Source organism: Oncorhynchus mykiss, chromosome 8 (genome assembly GCF_057628025.1).
Source record: "Oncorhynchus mykiss isolate SJ-2025 chromosome 8, ASM5762802v1, whole genome shotgun sequence".
NCBI lineage: Eukaryota > Metazoa > Chordata > Actinopteri > Salmoniformes > Salmonidae > Oncorhynchus > Oncorhynchus mykiss.
The window spans coordinates 41,740,898-41,762,505 of record NC_143029.1 but is presented as its reverse complement, the minus strand read 5'-3'; the positions used below and the strand labels follow the sequence as shown (position 1 = coordinate 41,762,505).

General features: G+C 41.9%; 1 protein-coding gene across 1 annotated transcript in view; it reads right to left on the bottom strand.

Moving 5' to 3' along the window:
* The window catches only part of LOC110529918 (pleckstrin homology domain-containing family G member 1), a 151,586-nt gene that overhangs the window by 29,993 nt on the left and 99,985 nt on the right, over positions 1 to 21,608 (bottom strand). The window contains exon 4 of the mRNA XM_090243450.1: positions 21,350 to 21,419. Coding sequence (XP_090099576.1) covers positions 21,350 to 21,419 — 70 coding nt within the window. The remainder of the gene's footprint in view (positions 1 to 21,349; positions 21,420 to 21,608) is intronic.

Genomic DNA, 21,608 nt, shown 5'->3' with positions numbered 1-21,608 from the left:
TTAAAAACCAATAGTAGAATCTTAAAATGTATTCTGAAACCCACAGGCAGCCATTGCAGAGACCTTAAAACTGTGTAATGTGTGCTCTCTGGTCTTGGTCAGTACCCATGCTGCAGCATTCTGTATGTTTTTCAGTTGACCAATAGCTTTCTTGGATAGACCAGATAAGAGAGCATTTCAGTAGTCAAGCCTGAATGCAATAAAAGCATGGATGAGTCTCTTTGTATCAGCCTGAGAGAGAGGGAAATGGCCGCACCTCAGGTAGTAAAAATCTATTTTGGTCACATTCCTGTAACACCTGCACAGGATCGGTACAGCCGAACATCACACCTGCGGGACAGGTACAGGATGGCAACAACTGCCCGACGTTGCTGCCTATGGGCTGCTGAGGACCTGCCTTACAACGGGCCTACAAGCCCTTTGTCCTGCCTATTGCGGACAGTCTGAGCACTGATGGAGGGATTGTGCATTGCTGGTGTAACTCGGGCAGTTGTTGCCATCCTCCACCTGTCCCGCAGGTGTGATGTTCGGATGTACCGATCCTGTGCAGGTGTTGTTACACAACAATTGAGTACAACTTTGTACTCCAAAGTCATGAAGCGCACGTTCCCTAGTTGCAGACAAAATGTCAAAAAGTTCCATTCCTGTCCGTAGAAACATGTCAAACGATGTATGGAATCAATCTTTAGGATGCATTTAACATAAAACGTCAATAATATTCCAACCGAAGAAATCCTATGTCTGTAGAAAAGCAATGGAACGAGAGTTGCTAGACACCTGACTAATTCCTCTCTCATTCAGTCCCACTTCACAGTAGAAGCCTGAAACAAGTTTCTAAAGACGGTTGACATCTAGTGGAAGCCTTAGGAAGTGCAACATAACCAATATCCCACTGTGTATTTAATAGGGGCTGGGTTGAAAATCGACCGACCTCAGATTTCCCACTTCCTGTTTTGGATTTCTTCTCAGGTTTTTGCCTGCCATATGAGTTCTGTTATGTCTGTGAAGACATTATTCAAACAGTTTTAGAAACTTCAGAGTGTTTTCTATCCAATAATACTAATAATATGCATATATTATTAACGAACTGAGGAGCAGGCCGTTTACTCTGGGCACCTCTAGGTACCTTTCATCCAAGGTACTCAATACTGCCCCTGAAGCCATAAGAATTAAACCCTTTACAATGAAGAGCTGTGAAGTTATTTGAAATTTTATGAATTGTCTTTGAATAACAGGGTCCTGAATAAGGGCCGTTTCTTTTTTTTGCAGTTTACTTATTCCAGTTACTAATAAGCACGCACCCATTAAGTTAATTAATTAACCTCTTAAAGCTAGGGGGCAGTATTTTCACTTTTGGATAAATAGCGTGCCCAATTTCAACTTCCTGCTACTCATGCCAGGAATATAAGATATGCATATTATTCATAGATTTGGATAGAAAACACTGAAGTTTCTAAAACTGTTTGAATCATGTCTGTGAGAATAACAGAACTTATGTAGCAGGCAAAACCCCGAGGACTAACTGTTCAGAATTATTTATATGTTTTCCCCATATCTCTTCCCTATTGTCTTTGCCATTGGAAATTTAATACAAATATACTTTCAGTTTCTACATCTTCCACACAATGTCGCCAGTGTTTGGAATATGGCTGAGGTTATTTCTTTGTCTTAGCAGGAAGTAGGCCAACTCCGAACAGGGACCCTTTTGTGAGTTGCACAAGACATGATGAGCAGAGTTGGTTTCTTTTCGTTCATGTATTGAATACAGATTGCCCCGTCTACAATTTGATCGATTATTAACGTTTAAAAATACCTAACGTTGTATTACAAAAGTAGTTTGAAATATTTTGGCAAAGTTTATAGGCAACTTTTGAAATATTTTGGAGTGACGTTGCGTTTTATAAATGGACATTTTCGATATACAGTGGGGCAAAAAAGTATTTAGTCAGCCACCAATTGTGCAAGTTCTCCTACTTAAAAAGATGAGAGGCCTGTAATTTCATCATAGGTACACTTCAACTATGACAGACAAAATTAGAAAAAATTATCCAGAAAATCACATTGTAACAATTTTTATGAATTTATTTGCAAATTATGGTGGAAAATAAGTATTTGGTCATCTACAAACGAGTAAGATTTTTGGCTCTCACAGACCTGTAACTTCTTCTTTAAGAGGCTCCTCTGTCCTCCACTCGTTACCTGTATTAATGGCACCTGTTTGAACTTGTTATCAGTATAAAAGAAACCTGTCCACAACCTCAAACAGTCACACTCCAAACTCCACTATGGCCAAGACCAAAGAGCTGTCAAAGGACACCAGAAACAAAATTATAGACCTGCACCAGGCTGGGAAGAATCTGAATCTGCAATAGGTAAGCAGCTTGGTTTGAAGAAATCAACTGTGGGAGCAATTATTAGGAAATGGAAGACATACAAGACCACTGATAATCTCCCTCGATCTGGAGCCCCACGCAAGATCTCACCCCGTGGGGTCAAAATGATCACAAGAGCGGTGAGCAAAAATCCCAGAACCACACGGGGGGACCTAGTGAATGACCTGCAGAGAGCTGGGACCAAAGTTACAAAGCCTACCATCATCAGTAACACACTACGCCGCCTGTGACTCAAATCCTGCAGTGCCATACGTGTCCCCCTGCTTAAGCCAGTACATGTCCAGGCCCGTCTGAAGTTTGCTAGAGAGCATTTGGATGATCCAGAAGAAGATTGGGAGAATGTCATATGGTCAGATGAAACCAAAATATAACTTTTTGTTAAAAACTCAACTCGTTGTGTTGGAGGACAAAGAATGCAGAGTTGCATCCAAAGAACACCATACCTACTGTGAAGCATGGGGGTGGAAACATAATGCTTTGGGGCTGTTTTTCTGCAAAGGGACCTTGACGACTGATCCGTGTAAAGGAAAGAATGAATGGGGCCATGTATCTTGAGATTTTGAGTGAAAACCTCCTTCCATCAGCAAGGGCATTGAAGATGAAATGTGGCTGGGTCTTTCAGCATGACAATGATCCCAAACACACCGCCCAGGCAACTAAGGAGTGGCTTCGTAAGAAGCATTTCAAGGTCCTGGAGTGGCCTAGCCAGTCTCCAGATCTCAACCCCATAGAAAATCTTTGGAGGGAGTTGGAAGTCCGTGTTGCCCAGCAACAGCCCCAAAACATAATTGCTCTAGAGGAGATCTGCATGGAGGAATGGGCCAAAATACCAGCAACAGTGTGTGAAAACCTTGTGAAGACTTACAGAAAACGTTTGACCTCTGTCATTGCCAACAAAGGGTATATAACAAAGTATTGAGATAAACTTTTGTTATTGACCAAATACTTATTTTCCACCATAATTTGCAAATAAATTCATTAAAAATCCTACAATGTGATTTTCTGGATTTTTTTTCTCATTTTGTCGGTCATAGTTGAAGTTTACCTATGATGAAAATTACAGGCCTCTCTCATCTTTTTAAGTGGGAGAACTTGCACAATTGGTGGCTGACTAAATACTTTTTTGCCCTACTGTATATGGTTGGAATTAATCGTACAAAAGGACCAATTGTGATGTTTATGGAACATTTATTGTACCTTTATTTAACTAGGCAAGTCAGTTAAGAACAAATTCTTATTTTCAATGACGGCCTAGGAACAGTGGGTTAACTGCCTGTTCAGGGACAGAACAACAGATTTTTACCTTGTCAGCTCGGGGGTTTGATCTTGCAACCTTCCGGTTACTAGTCCAACGCTCTAACCACTAGGCTACCCTGCCGCATGCCAACAAAAGAAGCTCGTCAAAAGTAATGTATATTTTATATTTTATTTCAGCATTTTGTGTAGCGCCTGCTACGCTAGCTCTTTTGTTTACTACTGGTGAAGATGGGTGTCTGCTATCAGATAATAGCTCCTTATGCTTTCGCCAAAAAGCATTTTTAAAATCTGACATGTTGGCTGGATTCACAACGAGTGTAGCTTTAATTGAGTATCTTACATGTGTGATTTAATGAAAGTTTGAATTTTATAGCATTTTATTTGAATCTGGCGCTCTGCATTTCCCCTGGCAATTGGCCAGTTGAGACGCTAGCGTCTCCCTATCCTCAAGAGGTTTTCAGAAAATGACTGTAAAAATGGTTAAATCCCCTTAGATTGATGAGCAATTGAGTGGAGGAGAGATTGACTTCATCACTACTTGTATTTGTGAGAGGTGTTGAATGCATCGAGCTGTCTGTCTAAACCACTGGCACACAGCTCAGACACCCATTCATACCCCAAAAGACATGCAACAAGAGGTCTCTTCACTGTCCCCAAGTCCAGAACAGACTATGGGTACTACATAGAGCCATGACTATATTAAACTTTTTCCACATCAAGTAACTGACGCAAGCAGTAAAATTAGATTTAAAAAAAACAGATAAACTCCTTATGGAACAGCGGGGACTGTGAAGCAACACAAACATTGGCACAGACACGTGCACAGACACACACACACACACACACACACGTACACACACGCACGTCATTGAAAATAAGAATTTGTTCTTAAAACTTGTTGGGGATAGGGGGCAGTATTTTCACTTTGGATGAATTGCGTGCCCATAGTGAACTGCATCCTACTCTGTCCTAGATTGCTAATATATGCATATTATTATTACTATTGGATAGAAAACACTGAAGTTTCTAAAACTGTTTGAATTATGTATGTGAGTATAACAGAACTCATAGGGCAGGCAATCTTCCAAACAAGAAGTGAAATTCTGAATGTGGGTCAAATTTGACGTCATCGCCCCTTCCCTTCCAAATAAGATATGGATCTTGTAGCACTTCCTACGCCTTCCACTAGATGTCCTCATTCAGTAGAACGTGGAATGGAGCCTCTGGTGTGAACTTTGACCGAATGGGAGGGGAAATAGTCACTGTCTTAGCAGAATGCAATTTCCCTGTGGCGCATTTGTCTGTTGATGTCACCGTCGTTCCATTTGGCTGCAGATGAAAACGTATGATCCGGTTTGGAACGTTATTGGAAATATATGAAAATAACATCCTGAAGATTGATTCTCTACTTAGTTTGACCAGTTTATTCGACCTGGAATATATATTTTTGAAGTTTTCGTCCGATTTCTCCTGGACCCGCGTCAGCTTTTGGGCACATGAGCTGAAAGTGCTAGCAAATGCAGCTAATTAGACACTAGTATTGGACATTATGGAACAAAACAATAATTTATTGTGGAACTAGGACTCCTTGCACTGCATTCTGATGAAAGATCATCAAAGGTAAGTAAATATTCATGATGTAATTTCGTATTTCTGTTGACTCCAACATGGCGGAGAAATATATTTACGTCTGAGCGCTGTCTCCGAATATTGCATGGTAGGCTTTTTCCATAACGTTTTTAAAAAAATCTGACACAGCGGCTGCATTAAGAACCAGTGTAGCTATGATAAAAATTACAGTACATGCTTTGTAAGTAGGAAAACCTGCAAAATCGGCAGTGTATCAAATACTTGTTCTCCCCACTGTATTGATGAAGCCAATGACTGATATGCCATCGGAGGAATCGCGGAACATATTCCAGCCTGTGCTAGCAAAACCGTCCCATAGCTTAGCATCTGACCACTTTTTTATTGATCTAGACACTGGTGCTTCCTGTTTTAATTTTTGCTTGTAATCAGGAATCAGAAGGATGGAATTATGGTCAGATTTTCCAAATGGAGGGCGAGGGAGAGCATTGTATGAGTCTCTGTGTGTGGAGTAAAGGTACTCCAGTGTTTTTTCCCCTCTGGTTCCACATTTAACATGCTGATAGAAAACGGATTTAACCTCTCTAGGGTACGTCCCACCTCTTCAACAGCCAGTGAAACAGCAGGGCGCCAAATTCAAAACAACAGAAATCCCATAATTAAAATTCCTCAAACATACAAGTATTTTACACCATTTTAAAGATTCACTTGTTGTAAATTCAGCCACAGTGTCCGATTTCAAAAAGGCTTTACAACGAAAGCAAACCAAACGATTATGTTTGTAAGGCGCCATGTATGTTTTGTTTGGTAAAGTTCATATTTATATCCAACAATCTGAGTTTACATTGGCGCCTTACGTTCAGAAGTTCCAAAACATCATTTGATTTTGCAGAGAGCCACATCAATTTACAGGAATACCCATAATAAACATTGCTAAAAGATACAACTGTTATGCATGGAATTGTAGATGCTCTTCTCCTTAATGCAACTGCTGTGTCAAATTTCAAAAAAGCTTTACGGAAAAAGCAAACTATGCAAGAATCTGAGTCGGTGCTCAGAGTCCAATCAAGACACAAATATATCCGCCATATTATGCAGTCAACAACAAGTCAGAAATATCATTATAAATTTTCACTTACCTTTGCTGATCTTTGTCGGAATGCACTCCCAGGACTCCCACTTCCACAATAAATGTTTGTTTTGTTCGGTAATGTCCATCATTTATGTCCAAATAGTTACTTTTGTTAGCGCGTTTGGTAAACAAATCCAGTCACAAAGCGCGTTCACTAAAAGCAGACGAAATGTCAAAAAGTTCCGTAACAGTCAGTAGAAACGTGTCAACTGATGTATTGAATCAATCTTTAGGATGTTTTTAACATAAATCTTCAATAATGTTCCAACCGGAGAATTCCATTGTCTTCAGAAGTGCGATGGAACAGAGCTCCCTCTCATGTGAATGCGCATGGTCAGAGCATGGTCATCTCATGGCAGACCTTACTCATTCCCTTCTCCTTCAGCCTCACTTCACAGTAGAAGCATCAGACAAAGACTGTTGACATCTAGGGGAAGTCTTAGGAAGTGCAACATTACCAATATACCACTGTATCGTCAAAAGGAGCTGAGTTGAAAATCAACCAACCTCAGATTTCCCACTTCCTGGTTTGATTTTTTCTCAGGTTTTTGCCTGCCATATGAGTTCTGTTATACTCACAGACATCATTCAAACAGTTTTAGAAACACACCTACCCACGCAAGTTTTTTTTCTAAATAATAATAGTGACAACATCAAAACTATTAAATAAAACACATGGAATCATGTAGTAATCAAAAAAGTGTTAAACAAATCAAAATATATATTTTTATTTCTTCAAAGTAGCCACCCTTTTCATTGAGGACAGATTTGCACACTCTTGGCAATCTCTCAACCAGCTTCACCTGGAATGCTTTTCCAACAGTCTTGAAGGACTTCCACATATGTTGAGCACTTGTTGGCTGCTTTTCCTTAACTCTGTGGTCCAACATCCCAAACCATCTCAATTGGGTCGAGACCAGGTGATTGTGGAGGCCAGGTCATCTGATGCAGCACCAAACCAGATGGGATGGCGTATTGCTGCAGAATGATGTGGTAGCCATGCTGGTTAAGTGTGCCTTGAATTCTAAATAAGTCACTAACAGTGTCACCCTGCAAAGCACCCCCACACTATCACACCTCCTCCTCCATGCTTCACGGTGGGAACAACACTTGTGAAGATCATCCATTCACCTACTCTAGTCTCACAAAGACATGGCGGTTGGAACCAAAAATAAAAAATTAAGACTCTTTAAAACAAAGGACAGATGTCCACTGGTCTAATGTCCATTGCTTGTGTTTCTTGGCCCATGCAAGTCTCTTCTTCTTATTGGTGTCCTTTAGTAGTGGTGTCTTTGCAGCAATTCGACCATGAAGGCCTGATTAATAATATATAGATTTTTAGGTTACTACATGATTCCATATGTATTATTTCATAGATTTGATGTCTTCACTGTTATTCTACAATGGAAGAAAATAGTAAAAATAAAGAAAACCGTTGAATGAGTAGGTACAGTGCCTTGCGAAAGTATTCGGCCCCCTTGAACTTTGTGACCTTTTGCCACATTTCAGGCTTCAAACATAAAGATATAAAACTGTATTTTTTTGTGAAGAATCAACAACAAGTGGGACACAATCATGAAGTGGAACGACATTTATTGGATATTTCAAACTTTTTTAACAAATCAAAAACTGAAAAATTGGGCGTGCAAAATTATTCAGCCCCCTTAAGTTAATACTTCGTAGCGCCACCTTTTGCTGCGATTACAGCTGTAAGTCGCTTGGGGTATGTCTCTATCAGTTTTGCACATCGAGAGACTGAAATTCTTTCCATTCCTCCTTGCAAAACAGCTCGAGCTCAGTGAGGTTGGATGGAGAGCATTTGTGAACAGCAGTTTTCAGTTCTTTCCACAGATTCTCGATTGGATTCAGGTCTGGACTTTGACTTGGCCATTCTAACACCTGGATATGTTTATTTTTGAACCATTCCATTGTAGATTTTGCTTTATGTTTTGGATCATTGTCTTGTTGGAAGACAAATCTCCGTCCCAGTCTCAGGTCTTTTGCAGACTCCATCAGGTTTTCTTCCAGAATGGTCCTGTATTTGGCTCCATCCATCTTCCCATCAATTTTAACCATCTTCCCTGTCCCTGCTGAAGAAAAGCAGGCCCAAACCATGATGCTGCCACCACCATGTTTGACAGTGGGGATGGTGTGTTCAGCTGTGTTGCTTTTACGCCAAACATAACGTTTTGCATTGTTGCCAAAAAGTTCAATTTTGGTTTCATCTGACCAGAGCACCTTCTTCCACATGTTTGGTGTGTCTCCCAGGTGGCTTGTGGCAAACTTTAAACAACACTTTTTATGGATATCTTTAAGAAATGGCTTTATTCTTGCCACTCTTCCATAAAGGCCAGATTTGTGCAATATATGACTGATTGTTGTCCTATGGACAGAGTCTCCCACCTCAGCTGTAGATCTCTGCAGTTCATCCAGAGTGATCATGGGCCTCTTGGCTGCATCTCTGATCAGTCTTCTCCTTGTATGAGCTGAAAGTTTAGAGGGACGGCCAGGTCTTGGTAGATTTGCAGTGGTCTGATACTCCTTCCATTTCAATATTATCGCTTGCACAGTGCTTCTTGGGATGTTTAAAGCTTGGGAAATCTTTTTGTATCCAAATCCGGCTTTAAACTTCTTCACAACAGTATCTCGGACCTGCCCGGTGTGTTCCTTGTTCTTCATGATGCTCTCTGCGCTTTTAACGGACCTCTGAGACTATCACAGTGCAGGTGCATTTATACGGAGACTTGATTACACACAGGTGGATTGTATTTATCATCATTAGTCATTTAGGTCAACATTGGATCATTCAGAGATCCTCACTGAACTTCTGGAGAGAGTTTGCTGCACTGAAAGTAAAGGGGATGAATAATTTTGCACGCCCAATCTTTCTGTTTTTGATTTGTTAAAAAAGTTTGAAATATCCAATAAATGTCGTTCCACTTCATGATTGTGTCCCACTTGTTGTTGATTCTTCACAAAAAAATACCGTTTTATATCTTTATGTTTGAAGCCTGAAATGTGGCAAAAGGTCGCAAAGTTCAAGGGGGCCGAATACTTTCGCAAGGCACTGTATGTCCAAACTTTTGACTGGTACTGTAAGTGTTTTGAAGAAGTGTTGGATCACACACACACACACACACACACACACACACACACACACACACACACACACACACACACACACACACAGAGAGAGTGTGAAAGATAATAGCTACAAGAAGAGCAGAGTTTTTTGCTCAGTTGTTGTTGTTGAAGCACTACCATTTGCTCTCACCAGTAACGGGTGATCATACATTTGGCCGGCCCTTGAAATTCCTAAGAAATTCTCCACTGCTGCTGCACTTGAGACCTACATTCCTACTGTGTGTGAGTACTCAGTCTTTCCTGGACACACACACAATACAGAAAAGATCAACATGGAGAGCGTCATGATAAGTAGTCAGTATGATTTAGAGTTTGGCTAGATGGTTTGGTTTTAGGCTGACTTTGGGTTTAGACGCTTCCTAACCCAAATAATGTTGTGTGTGAGTTTGAGAGACAGTGGCCATGTCTGAATACCCATACTAGCATACGAAAAAGTATAATTTTATAGTAGGTGAATTTCGAAAATAGTACTCTGAATGCATCGTCTAATAAGTAATTGTGATGACTCCCGCCATTCGTTCATTTTGGTACAGCGGGTCAATTTCTGGAATCTTTTATTTCAGCCCATGAAACAGGAGGCCAACACCTTACATGTTGCGTTTATATTTTTGTTCAGTATCAACAAGTTTCCTGGGGAGGTTACTGGGGAAACGATTAAGGGTGGCACTTCTGGTGGAAATAGCAAAGTACGGAGTTGACCGGCGGTATTTTTGATTTTAGAAGCTAACCAACTGGGATAAGCAATAATAAAATATTAACTCGCTAGATGTTGAAATGTTACGGAGCTCGGGACAACGTGCTGTTTATGGTTGTAAATACAAACAGACAAAACTTAATGATTGGTTTAAATTGGAGTGCTTCGACCATTAACCCAAAACTAAATCAGAATGTTCCTGTCAGAGATGGTATTGTTTCCATCGCACTCCAAATGAGGATGAAGCATAAAGAAATTGGCAAAACAACGTAAACTTAAAAGCACCCCAAAAAGGTGTGTGTTTGCTCGTTTCACTTTGTGGATAAGACACAAACGCTGGATAACCCATACCCAAAGCTCTTTCTGGGTTATGAGAGGCCACCAGAGAAGAGGGTTGACAGGAGGGTTGACAGAAATGTCACAAAAACAGATATGTTGACTAGTTTTGATATAGCGTGTTTGTCTTCAGTTTTTGTTACTAGAATCTGACTACAATAGCTTCTAGTCAGGGTCTGAAATTAATCTGAAATTAATTCTGCCAGACACTTTTTTTTAAATCTGCCACTTATGAAAACACTGAGTCAGTGGTAGGCTACCTGACATTAGAAATATGGTACATAATTGTGTAAACTTAATCCATGATTATTCTTAATTTATAATAATATTAATAGAATAATAACATATGCCATAGTGGCAGGTGACCTGAAGTGTTCACCTGCCACGGCCAACATTTACTCTGTATTTGGCAGGTGTTAATTTCATTCCTTGTTCTAGCTAATAGATACAGAATATTTATTTTGAAAATATTAAACCTAGTCTATGTATCCCACTGGGTTTATGGTGCTTATTTATAGTAGAGAATAGTCTGATAAGTGGGGCACAGGGAGTTTAAAATGTTTTTAAAAGTATCCCTAATTAGTGTATTTGCTTTCCAGATCCTTACCCAATAATCTCACGAACTAATCAACTATATTCATATTCAACTAATCATCACCTGCAGATGAGCCTGGTGTGGTGGAGGTTTCTGAGGAGGCAGGTCCTATTTCAAAGACCTTCCTTGATGCCCAAACACAGTGGTCAGACCCAGCAATGGAGGATCACACCTACTCCAAAGGACCTATCATCACATGTGGAATGACAACTGCACCATCCCCTGAGAGATCACTATCTGTTGCAGATGTTACATTGAAAGATGATGCAGACTGTCTGCTGTACACAGGGATTCCACTACTAGAATTCAACACTCGTGTCTTGCTTACAAGGTTTTGCCCCCACATCATCAACAATGCCAGTTGTAGACCAACTTCTGTTGACACTAATGAAACTTAAGACAGAACTTTGTTATAGCTGATTTAGCAAGACACTTTAAAAGGTCACCCGGTCAGGTCAGTAAAACATTGAAATTCTGGATAGATGAGCACACCAAGGATCTCATTCCACGGCTGCCTCGTGAGACGATAAAGGCTACTGTGCCACAGGTATTTCAGGATAATTTTTCAAACACAACTTGTGTTACTGAGAAGGTGTAGACTCATGAACTGAATCTTACAGTCACTACTATGCCAATTTTACTGTAAAATATCTAGTTGCACCTGCTCCATTAGGAATGGTTATGTTCATTTCAGAGGCTCACTGTGGGAAATGTAGCGATAGGTTCATAACACAGAACTCAGGGTTCCTCAACCATTTGCATGCTGGAGATGAGGTGATGTGGGACCGTTGTTTCACAATTAGGGACTTGCTAGAGGAACGGAATGTACGCTTGGTCTTACCAGCATTTACACGCAAGCAATGCCAGTTGAAAAATGAGCCGGTCACTCACACACAACGCATTGCTAATGTCCATATTCATGTGGAATAAGGCGTTTAAGGTGTACAAGATTCTCTCACAAACTGTGCTTATTAGTTTGGTCCTTAAAATTGACAACATACTTCAAATTTGTGCAGTTCTTGTTAATCTGAGAGGAGAGCTTATTTCTAGCAAATAGACACAATGTCTAACACAATCAACATGACTAACAACATGCACGGATCGTTTATGTATTCCAAAAATGTGCATCACTTTATTCCTATTACAGTTGTTTTCAACTGCTTACACACAAAATCGTTTCATGTCACACGATTTTTGAAACCTCTCACTCAATGTGCAAAACTACACACCAAATATCCAAAACCATAAGCTATTTCTCAGCCTTTGACTCAGTTGTCAATTGCATAAAACACTTTTTTCAAAACACTACACACAATTCTCTTCCTAAAACACAAAAATCTAACAGGAAGTGACTTGCTTTCTTTTTCCAAACACAACCAATCAAAATGCTACACTTATTAACCAGGTCACACACAAACTCCTCACATGTGCAAACACTAATAGCTTAACTGCTCACTAACCAATCACTGCTTTACTGTAGTATAGGCCTATAAATAGGTCAAAGGTCAGATTACCTGTTTTGAACAATGGATGCCAACAATGGACAGAGAGCAAGAGGAGTAGGAGGGAGAGGAAGAAGAGGACGAGGGCAAAGAAGAGAAGGAAGGAGAGCCATCTCTGATGAGATTAGGGCAACACTTGTTGGGCAACACGGTTTGACCATGAGAGAGGCTGGACTGAGAGTCTTGCCCAACTTGAGTCAATTTACAGTGGCGTCCATAATTCGAACCTTCAGAAATGAGAACAGGTATGCAACTATCTAATGACTATTTTAGCATTACAGTAATGCACTGTAAAATACGTATGACTGCATAGTATTGCATAAACATTTGTAACTCTAAGCCATCCATTTACTGCACTGCATTGAATGAATGAGGTTGGTTATCATGCTGTACTATATTTTTTTGTACATTGTTTACAGTTCCTATGCTGAACACATACTGTGTTTGAATTCTGTACAGAGTGGCAAGGCAAAGACATCATGGAGGACGAGGACTCTTCTTTACAGATGTACAAGAGACTGCAATTATAAATATGGTTTTGGCCAACAATGCAATTAGGATTCGAGAGATAAGAGAGCATATCTTGAATAATGACACCATATTTAACAACATCAATGCTGTAAGCCGGTTGACCATACAACACATCCTCCAACGGCACCGAGTGACGATGAAACAACTTTTCAAGGTTATGCGACATGACTTTGCAGAGATATGTATGCAACACTACTTCCAGTACTTCAGATATACCATATTTACCATATTTACTCATCTGTATATCCTTTTTTTCTGTTACAGAGAGTATTTAAAAAAAAAAATAATTACCTTTATTTTACTAGGCAAGTCAGTTAAGAACAAATTCTTATTTACAATGACGGCCTAGGAACAGATTTGACGACAGATTACAGATTTGTACCTTGTCAGCTCGGGGGTTTGAACTTGCAACCTTCCAGTTACTAGTCCAACACTCTAACCACTAGGCTACCCTGGATGCCCATGTAATCCGCCATTAATTTATTTATGTGGATGAGGTTGACTTCAACCTCACCGAAACCAGGCACAGCGGAAGAAATGTAATAGGACAGAGGGTAATTACCAATGTCCCTAGAGAGCGTGGGGGTAATATAACTATGTGTGTTGCCATCACTCAAAACGGGGTCCTCCATCACAATGCCACACTGGGTCTGTACAACACCGGCCATATGCTCACTTTTCTGGATGCAATTTACACAATGCTTGTCCATGATCCAGATCAGGAGCCTGCTAGATTTGTGGTTTTATGGGACAATGTTAGTTTTCACCGGGCTGTTCTGGTCCAAAACTGGTTTGCCACCCATCCACATTTTGTAATTTTGTACCTACTCCCATATTCACCTTTTCTAAATCCCATAGAGGAATTCTTCTCAGCCTGGCGCTGGAAAGTGTATGATTGCCAACCCTATGCCTGCAATGTCACGCCCTGACCTGAGTATTCTTTGCTTTCTTTATACATGTTGGTTAGGTCAGGGTGTGACATGAGTGATGTATGTGTTTTTGCACTGTCTAGGGGTTTTGTAGGTTTATGGGGTTGTTTACCATCTAGGTGTTTATGTATGTCTATGGTTGCCTAGATTGGTTCTCAATTAGAGGCAGCTGTTTATCGTTGTTTCTGATTGGGAACCATATTTAGGCAGCCATCTTCTTTGGGTATTTCGTGGGTTATTGTCTATGTGATGTTGCATGTTTGCACTCAGTATTTATAGCGGTCACGTTCGTCTTGTTATTTTCTTTGTTTGTTTAGTGTACTTCGTGTTTGTTTTCCTCTATCATTAAAAGGACGTATTCACATCACGCTGCGCTTTGGTCTCCTCCATACGACGATCGTGACAGAATAACCCACCAACAATGGACCAAGCAGCGTGGTAACGGCCAGCAGCAGCAGCGGCAAAGAACGCAGGACTCATGGACTTGGGAGGAGATTCTGGACGGCGAATGACTCTGGGCACAGCCAGGGGAATATCGCTGCCCCAAAGCAGAGCCGGAGGCAGCGAAAGCAGAGAGGCGCCGGCATGAGGAGGCAGCACGGCGGCGTGGCTGGAAGCCCAAGAGGCAGCCCCAAAAATGTCTTGGGGGGAGGGCACACAGGGAGTGTGGCGAAGCCAGGTAGGAGACCTGAGCCAACTTCCTGTGCTTACCGGAGAGAGAGAGGAACCGGGCAGGCACCGTGTTATGCAGTGGAGCGCACTGTGTCCCCGGTGCGTGTGCATAGCCCGGTTTGGTACATTCCAGCTCCTCGTATCGGCCGGGCTAGAGTGGGCATCGAGCCAGGTGACATGAAGCCGGCTCTACGTATCTGGTCTCCAGTGCGTCTCCTCGGGCCAGCATACATGGCACCAGCCTTACGCATGGTGTCCCCGGTTCGCCAGGGTCTCCCGCCTGTCCTGAGGCGCCAGAGTCTCCAAGTCTGTCCTGAGGCGCCAGAGTCTCCCAGTCTGTCCTGAGGCGCCAGAGTCTCCCAGTCTGTCCTGAGGCACCAGAGTCTCCCAGTCTGTCCTGAGGCGCCAGAGTCTCCCAGTCTGTCCTGAGCATCAGTCAGCCAGGAGCTGCCAGAGCAGTCAGTCAGCCAGGAGCTGCCAGAGCCATCAGTCAGCCAGGACCTGCCAGAGCTGTCAGCCAGCCAGGAGCTGCCAGAGCCGTCAAGCCAGCCAGGAGCCGCCAGAGCCGTCAAGCCAGCCAGGAGCCGCCAGAGCCGTCAAGCCAGCCAGGAGCCACCAGAGCCGTCAGCCAGCCAGGAGCCGCCAGAGCCGTCAGTCAGCCAGGAGCCGTCAGCCAGCCAGGAGCCGCCAGAGTCGTCAGCCAGCCAGGAGCCGCCAGAGCCACCTGTCACGCCGGCGATGCCGGAGTCGCCCTCCTGTCCGGAGCCGCCAGAGTCTCCCTCCTGTCCAGAGCTGCCAGAGTCGCTCCTCAGTCCAGAGGCGCCTTTCCGTCCAGTGGCGCTATCTACGATGAACTTCAGTCCGGGGCCCGCTGCGAGGGTCCCCACTCCTGAGGGGCCGCCATCTAAGTGGGCCAAGACTGAGGTAGAGAGTTGTCCACGTCCCGCACCCGAGCCGCTGCCGTGAAATAGGCCCACCCGGATCCTCCCCTTTAGATTAGGTTTTTGCGGCCGGAGTCCGCACCTTTGTGGTGGGGTACTGTCATGCCCTGACCTGAGTATTCGTTTTCTTTATATATTTTGGTTGTGGGTGTGACATGAGTGATGTTTTTGTACTGTCTAGGGGTTTTGTAGGTTTATGGGGTTGTTTACCATCTTGGTGTTTATGTATGTCTATGGTTGCCTAGATTGGTTCTCAATTAGAGGCAGCTGTTTATCGTTGTCTCTGATTGGGAACCATATTTAGACAGCCATCTTCTTTGGGTATTTCGTGGGTTATTGTCTATGTGATGTTGCATGTTTGCACTCAGTATTTATAGCGGTCACGTTCGTTTTGATATTTTGTTTGTTTGTTTAGTGTACTTCATGTTTGTTTTCATCTATCATTAAAAGGATGTATTCACATCACGCTGCACTTTGGTCTCCTCAATACGATGATCGTGACACTTCTCCAGGCAATGGAGGATGCATGTGGGGACATAGAGGTTGCCTCTGTCCAAGGTTGGATATTCCATGCTAGGAGACACGTTTTCTCTTGCCAAACATCGAGGGAAGTATCTTGTGATGTGGACAAAGTATTGTGGCCAGACCCAGGCCGGAGAAGAGATGAAGCATAGCTTAGCACTGGTGACTGCCCCACCTACCAATTCCTGGACTGCCCCACCGGGACCCCACACACATTCTAAAGAATATACTTTTGGTTTACATATGTTTATGGTTTTGTTGTATGCTACTGTATACAACAGTAATGTTTGTCGTAATAAATATGTTCTGTTTCTACATTGCATTGGATTGGTGTTTACAGTGTACTTGTTACCCCTCTCAGCAGATTATTTTCACTGTAGAACATTGTATTGAAATGTGGATATAAGCCTATGAAAGACCAAAGAGCTCCAGATTTAGAACAACAGTGTTTATATGGTATATCCAAAAATGTACTATTATGAAAGCAGTGTTTGCCATTTGATGCAAATGCTTCATTCTGACATGTGTTTATGGCATTTTGAATGCAGTGTTACATTTTGAAGGAGATGTGAGGCATTTTGCATTTTGTGTGTGCAGTTTTGGGAATTGTGTGTTGAGTTTTGAAAAAAGGAGACAGTTTTGAAAACGTGTGTAAGCAGTTGGAAAAAACTGTAATGAACTGCAAAACATTGTCAGCATTTGTAACGTTATTTTATTCCAGCTGTATTTGTTGGAAATCATTGTTTTGTCATTATTTTGTCAGCTCACACTGCCTGTACAACTTGGCTATTTTAACTGGTTCTGTCCTATGAAAAACTGACTTTGTCCTATGAAAAATAAACTGGTGAGAGATCATTACACCGTGCTTATGTAGGTACATCAGAGGTGTATCTTCTTGTCAGCCAAATCATCAGCCAACTAAGGTATCATGTGTAAAAAGGAGAACTTCTGCAGCTGTTGCACATGTGCATCTGTGTAGTCTTTATCAAATGTAAGGGAACACCCCCCTGACATGGACAAAAATGAATGGGAAGTCATTGGCACTGGACAAACCATATGCATGGTGTCCAATACCACTCAATTCGGCGTTGTTTCGTTCAAAGTTGATAGCAAATGCCATATGGCAAATGCCAGGTGTAACACTTTAAAAATCAAACAGGTGGCGAGCGCACTCCACCGTGGTTTTTCATATTGCAAATACATCCAAAAGTAAAAATTTTAAAAAGTGCATTTTTTTTCAAAAACTTATCAACCCTTAATGTGCTTTCTGGAAGGTTTTTCAAAATTCTTTAGATTTGTTTGTCAATTACACATGTGTAAGAACTGTATGAATACACTTTTGTCCAATTTTATTATCATTATTATTTTTTACTTTTTTTACTTGCGCATAAGGCATATGTTTTGTCCATTTGCAATATGATTTCATAGGAAGTCAAAAGTCAAAGTCAAAAGTCACTTTTTTTGGCCAAATGCAATTAGAAATGGCCAAATGCAATATGAAAGATTTGAAAATGCCAAATCAGGATGTTATGTCCATTTGCCAATTACCATCACGAATTTGACATACTACAGAAATGCAAAATTGACTGGCCTGATGAACTCAGGATGGCCGGGCACCTTCACACACCTTAAAAAAGTGCTTTCTGGACCGTTTTTTGAAATGTTTTCGAATTTTGTGTCAATTACACACGTATAAGAACTGTATCAACATACTTTAGTCATATTTTATTATCATTATTTAAAAAATAATATTTTTACTTGTGCATAAGGCATATGTTTTGTCCATTTGCAATACGATTTCATAGAAAGTCAAAAGTCAAAGTCAAAAGTCACTTTTTCTTTGGCCAAATGCCATAAGAAATTTGACGTGCTCAAAAATCCTGCAGAAATGCAAAATTGACTGGCCTGATGAACTCGGGATGGCCGGGCAGTGATAGTGGTTCCCCTCCATCGCTCATTGTGTTGATTTCATCATGTCCATTTGGTGATGTTTTTTTCACCATTGAATCATATTGCAAATGCACGTGCATTTGCAATATGTTTCAATGGGCATGTACCATCACGAATTTGTCATGCTCAAAAATCATGCAGAATTGCAAAATTGACTGACCTGATGAACTCGGGATGGCCGGGCAGTGATAGTTGTTCCTTTCCATCGCTCGTTGTGTTGATTTCATCATGTCCATTTGGTGATGTTTTTTTCACCATTGAATCATATTGCAAATGCGCGTGCATCACCAATTCTCTTAAATGACGATAGATAAATGGCTGGTTCTTTTTTTATTGACACCGGAGGCTCCTTGACTTTGACGTGAAGCGGAAAATTATTGCTCTATTTTCATTTTGGACCTTTAATTCCAGAAAAATGGTGATAACTCAAAAACCGTTGAGGCCTAGACGCCATCTTGTTCAGGGCCAACTGCCCATTATGCCAAACCTACGCTCACCAAGTTTCGTCTTCAAAGTCTTTTTCGATTTGGAGATAAGGCCACGTCGTGATTCGTGATGTTTTGTACATTTGAAGTATGATTCCATTCGCCCTCTTGTGGGATTTATCGGGACAGCGGAAAAATGACCAAAATTTGATTATTTTATAAAACGGAAACCAAATGTCTGAGAGAGTTCGTTTGATGACTTCCCGGTAGATCCGGCCCTGCCGCACGGCCCGACGCCGTCCGTGAATTTTACAAACGTTTTCGTACATCTAGTAAGGGACCGTACATTTGCAATATGGACTTTCTCACTAACCATATGGCGAATGTCAAAATGTTCCCTTAAGGTATGGAATGTCCACTTCTATGTGCTCGCTTGGTGTCCAGACGACCAGCTTGGAGCTCTGTAGGCCCAGGCGCATCATGGTCACAATTTTTATGCTGCAGTAGTTTGTGTTGGGGGGCTAGTTATATGTGGACTATTTCTCCTGTCTTATCCGGTGTCCTGTGTGAATTTAAGTATTCTCTCTCTAATTCTCTCCCTCTCGAAGGACCTGAGCCCTAGGACCATGCCTAAGGACTACCTGGCCTGATGACTCCTTGCTGTCCCCAGTCCACCTGGTCATGCTGTTGCTCCAGTTTCAACTGTTCTGCCTGCGGCTATGGAACCTTAACCTGTTCACTGGATGTGCTACCTTGTCCCGGACCTGCTGTTTTGGACTCTCTACCGTACTTGCTGTCTCTAACTCTGAATGATCGGTTATGAAAAGCCAACTGACATTTACTCCTGAGGTGTTGACCTGTTGCACCCTCGACAACCACTGTGATTATTATTATTTGACCCTGCTGGTCATCTATGAACATTTGAGCATCTTGGCCATGTTCTGTTATAATCTCCACCCGGCACAGCCAGAAGAGTACTGGCCACCCCTCATAGCCTGGTTCCTCTCTATGTTTCTTCCTAGGTTCTGGCCTTTCTACCTGAAGGTAGTACCCATCTTTTCCATTGGGACGAATAGGTACTGTCCATCATCCAAGCTTTTGATGTCACCATTTGGCCGACTCAGAAATTTGACTTGGAACTCTTGAAGGGGCACTAAATCTCAAGGAGTGGTGTTGCATCAAGGATCCCATCTGGGCTGGCTCCCAACCAAGGATGGTCAGGGTGCACCACCTATGTTCTCCACAACGTGCCCTCTGCTCTCCAGGAGTGTGGTGACATTGACCTCATTTTCTTTGCCATGCTTTGTTGCTGTATTGCCAGTGAAGGTTGGGTACAAATACTCATTTACAAATTTTTTAGGATCTGTGGTGTTTCGTTTTGAGACTCGTTTCACTGTGCTAGCTATTAGACGCAGCTTCCTAGCGTCATGCCATAGTTGTGAAGTACTTTGGATCTTGGTTTCTTCCATCAATGTAGCTGATGGGGGATAATTTGATGTAGGCCTCATAAAACATTGTGCACTTCCTACAGGTTAGTGTTGTGCTTGTTCAGTGTGACACCGTGTGTTCGTGTGGGCTGAATCATGTTGACTTGGCCCTGCCTTGCTGCTGCTTTCTACATTTGCTCTGTAACTTAGCTGAAAAATACCATTTGTCTGGAGCCGAAATAGTGGAGCTTACAGAGGAGTTTATGTGGCTTGTGAACTCTGCATGGTTCCTAAAAAGTTGGGGGGAGGTTGTGGAATCGTCCTGTGATGACGTTGACAGGCCTGAATATGTGTGGTGGGGTCTGTGGTGTTTAAAATGTATGTGTTTCCCCTTCCTCAGCCCTACATTTTTCCTCACACCGGAGTTCCACTTCCTTTGCACATCAGTGCATGTCATTCCTGTTTCGCCTTGCCTGACTGCACTCTCAACTTACATTGAAGAAAATATTTTATTATTATTATTATCTAACCCAGTGTTTCCCAAACCTCTGCTGGAGTACCCGTTGTCCTGCACTTTCATGTCATTTTTGGTCGTTACTTTAATAACCTTCCACAGAATTGCTGCAGCATGACTACAAGAGCATCCTGCTCCTGCAATACATGAGAAACCCGCTGTCTGTATGACACATGTCGTTGATGCTAGTACCCACGCCTTGTGATGAGATGCGTGCAGGCTCTGACTCGGCTCTATGTCTGCTTTTAGGTAGAGAAGGTCGTCTCCAACATCCTTCAATAACACCCAAACAACTTTGTTACTGTGTAGGTATTGGTACGCCTCCAAACTTTTTAAGTTGCTTATTGCCTTACCATCGCAAGCTACAGATTCAACAAAGTAAGTAAATATGCTACCGTGCATGATACGAGGTCACTTCTTCACGTTATCTTCCCAACCATCAAATTACGGAGGATAAAGGTAGGCTAATATTACCCTTTTTGATCTCCATCAGGTTGTGTTCCCACATCATTATTAGTTTGGCAAGCTCTTCATGAATGAATGAATGAAGAAAACGTTTGTTTACTGAGAACCGGAAATAACACCCATATTTCCCACAAGGCATCATGGGACATGGGAAACGTGTGGATAGATCAAATTCCGAAATGAGTGTGCAGTTTAAGAATGTAGTATTCGGACACGGCCAGTGTGTGTATGTGCATGTTTATTGGTTCCCAACCGCCTGTTCAGACAGGTTTCAACAAGAAGGTAAGCGAGAGATAGAAAGAAAGAGGAATAGAGAAAGAGAAAGTCTCTTACCTTTGATACAAAGCACTCTGCGATGGCCACAGGGTCTGAATTACATTTCTCCAGGTCATGTAGCAGATCTCTGAAAAACAAAATCACTTCAGGATATCACAACCTCAACCACACATGCGCAGGCATGCACACTTTCTTCTAATCCCTGCCTACATGTACATACTGTATCTACCTAAAATACTCCAGTATCCCTGCACATTGTAAATTTACCCTGTATTTAGCTTTTTTATTTTCTTATTAGCTATACTCTTTTTGATAT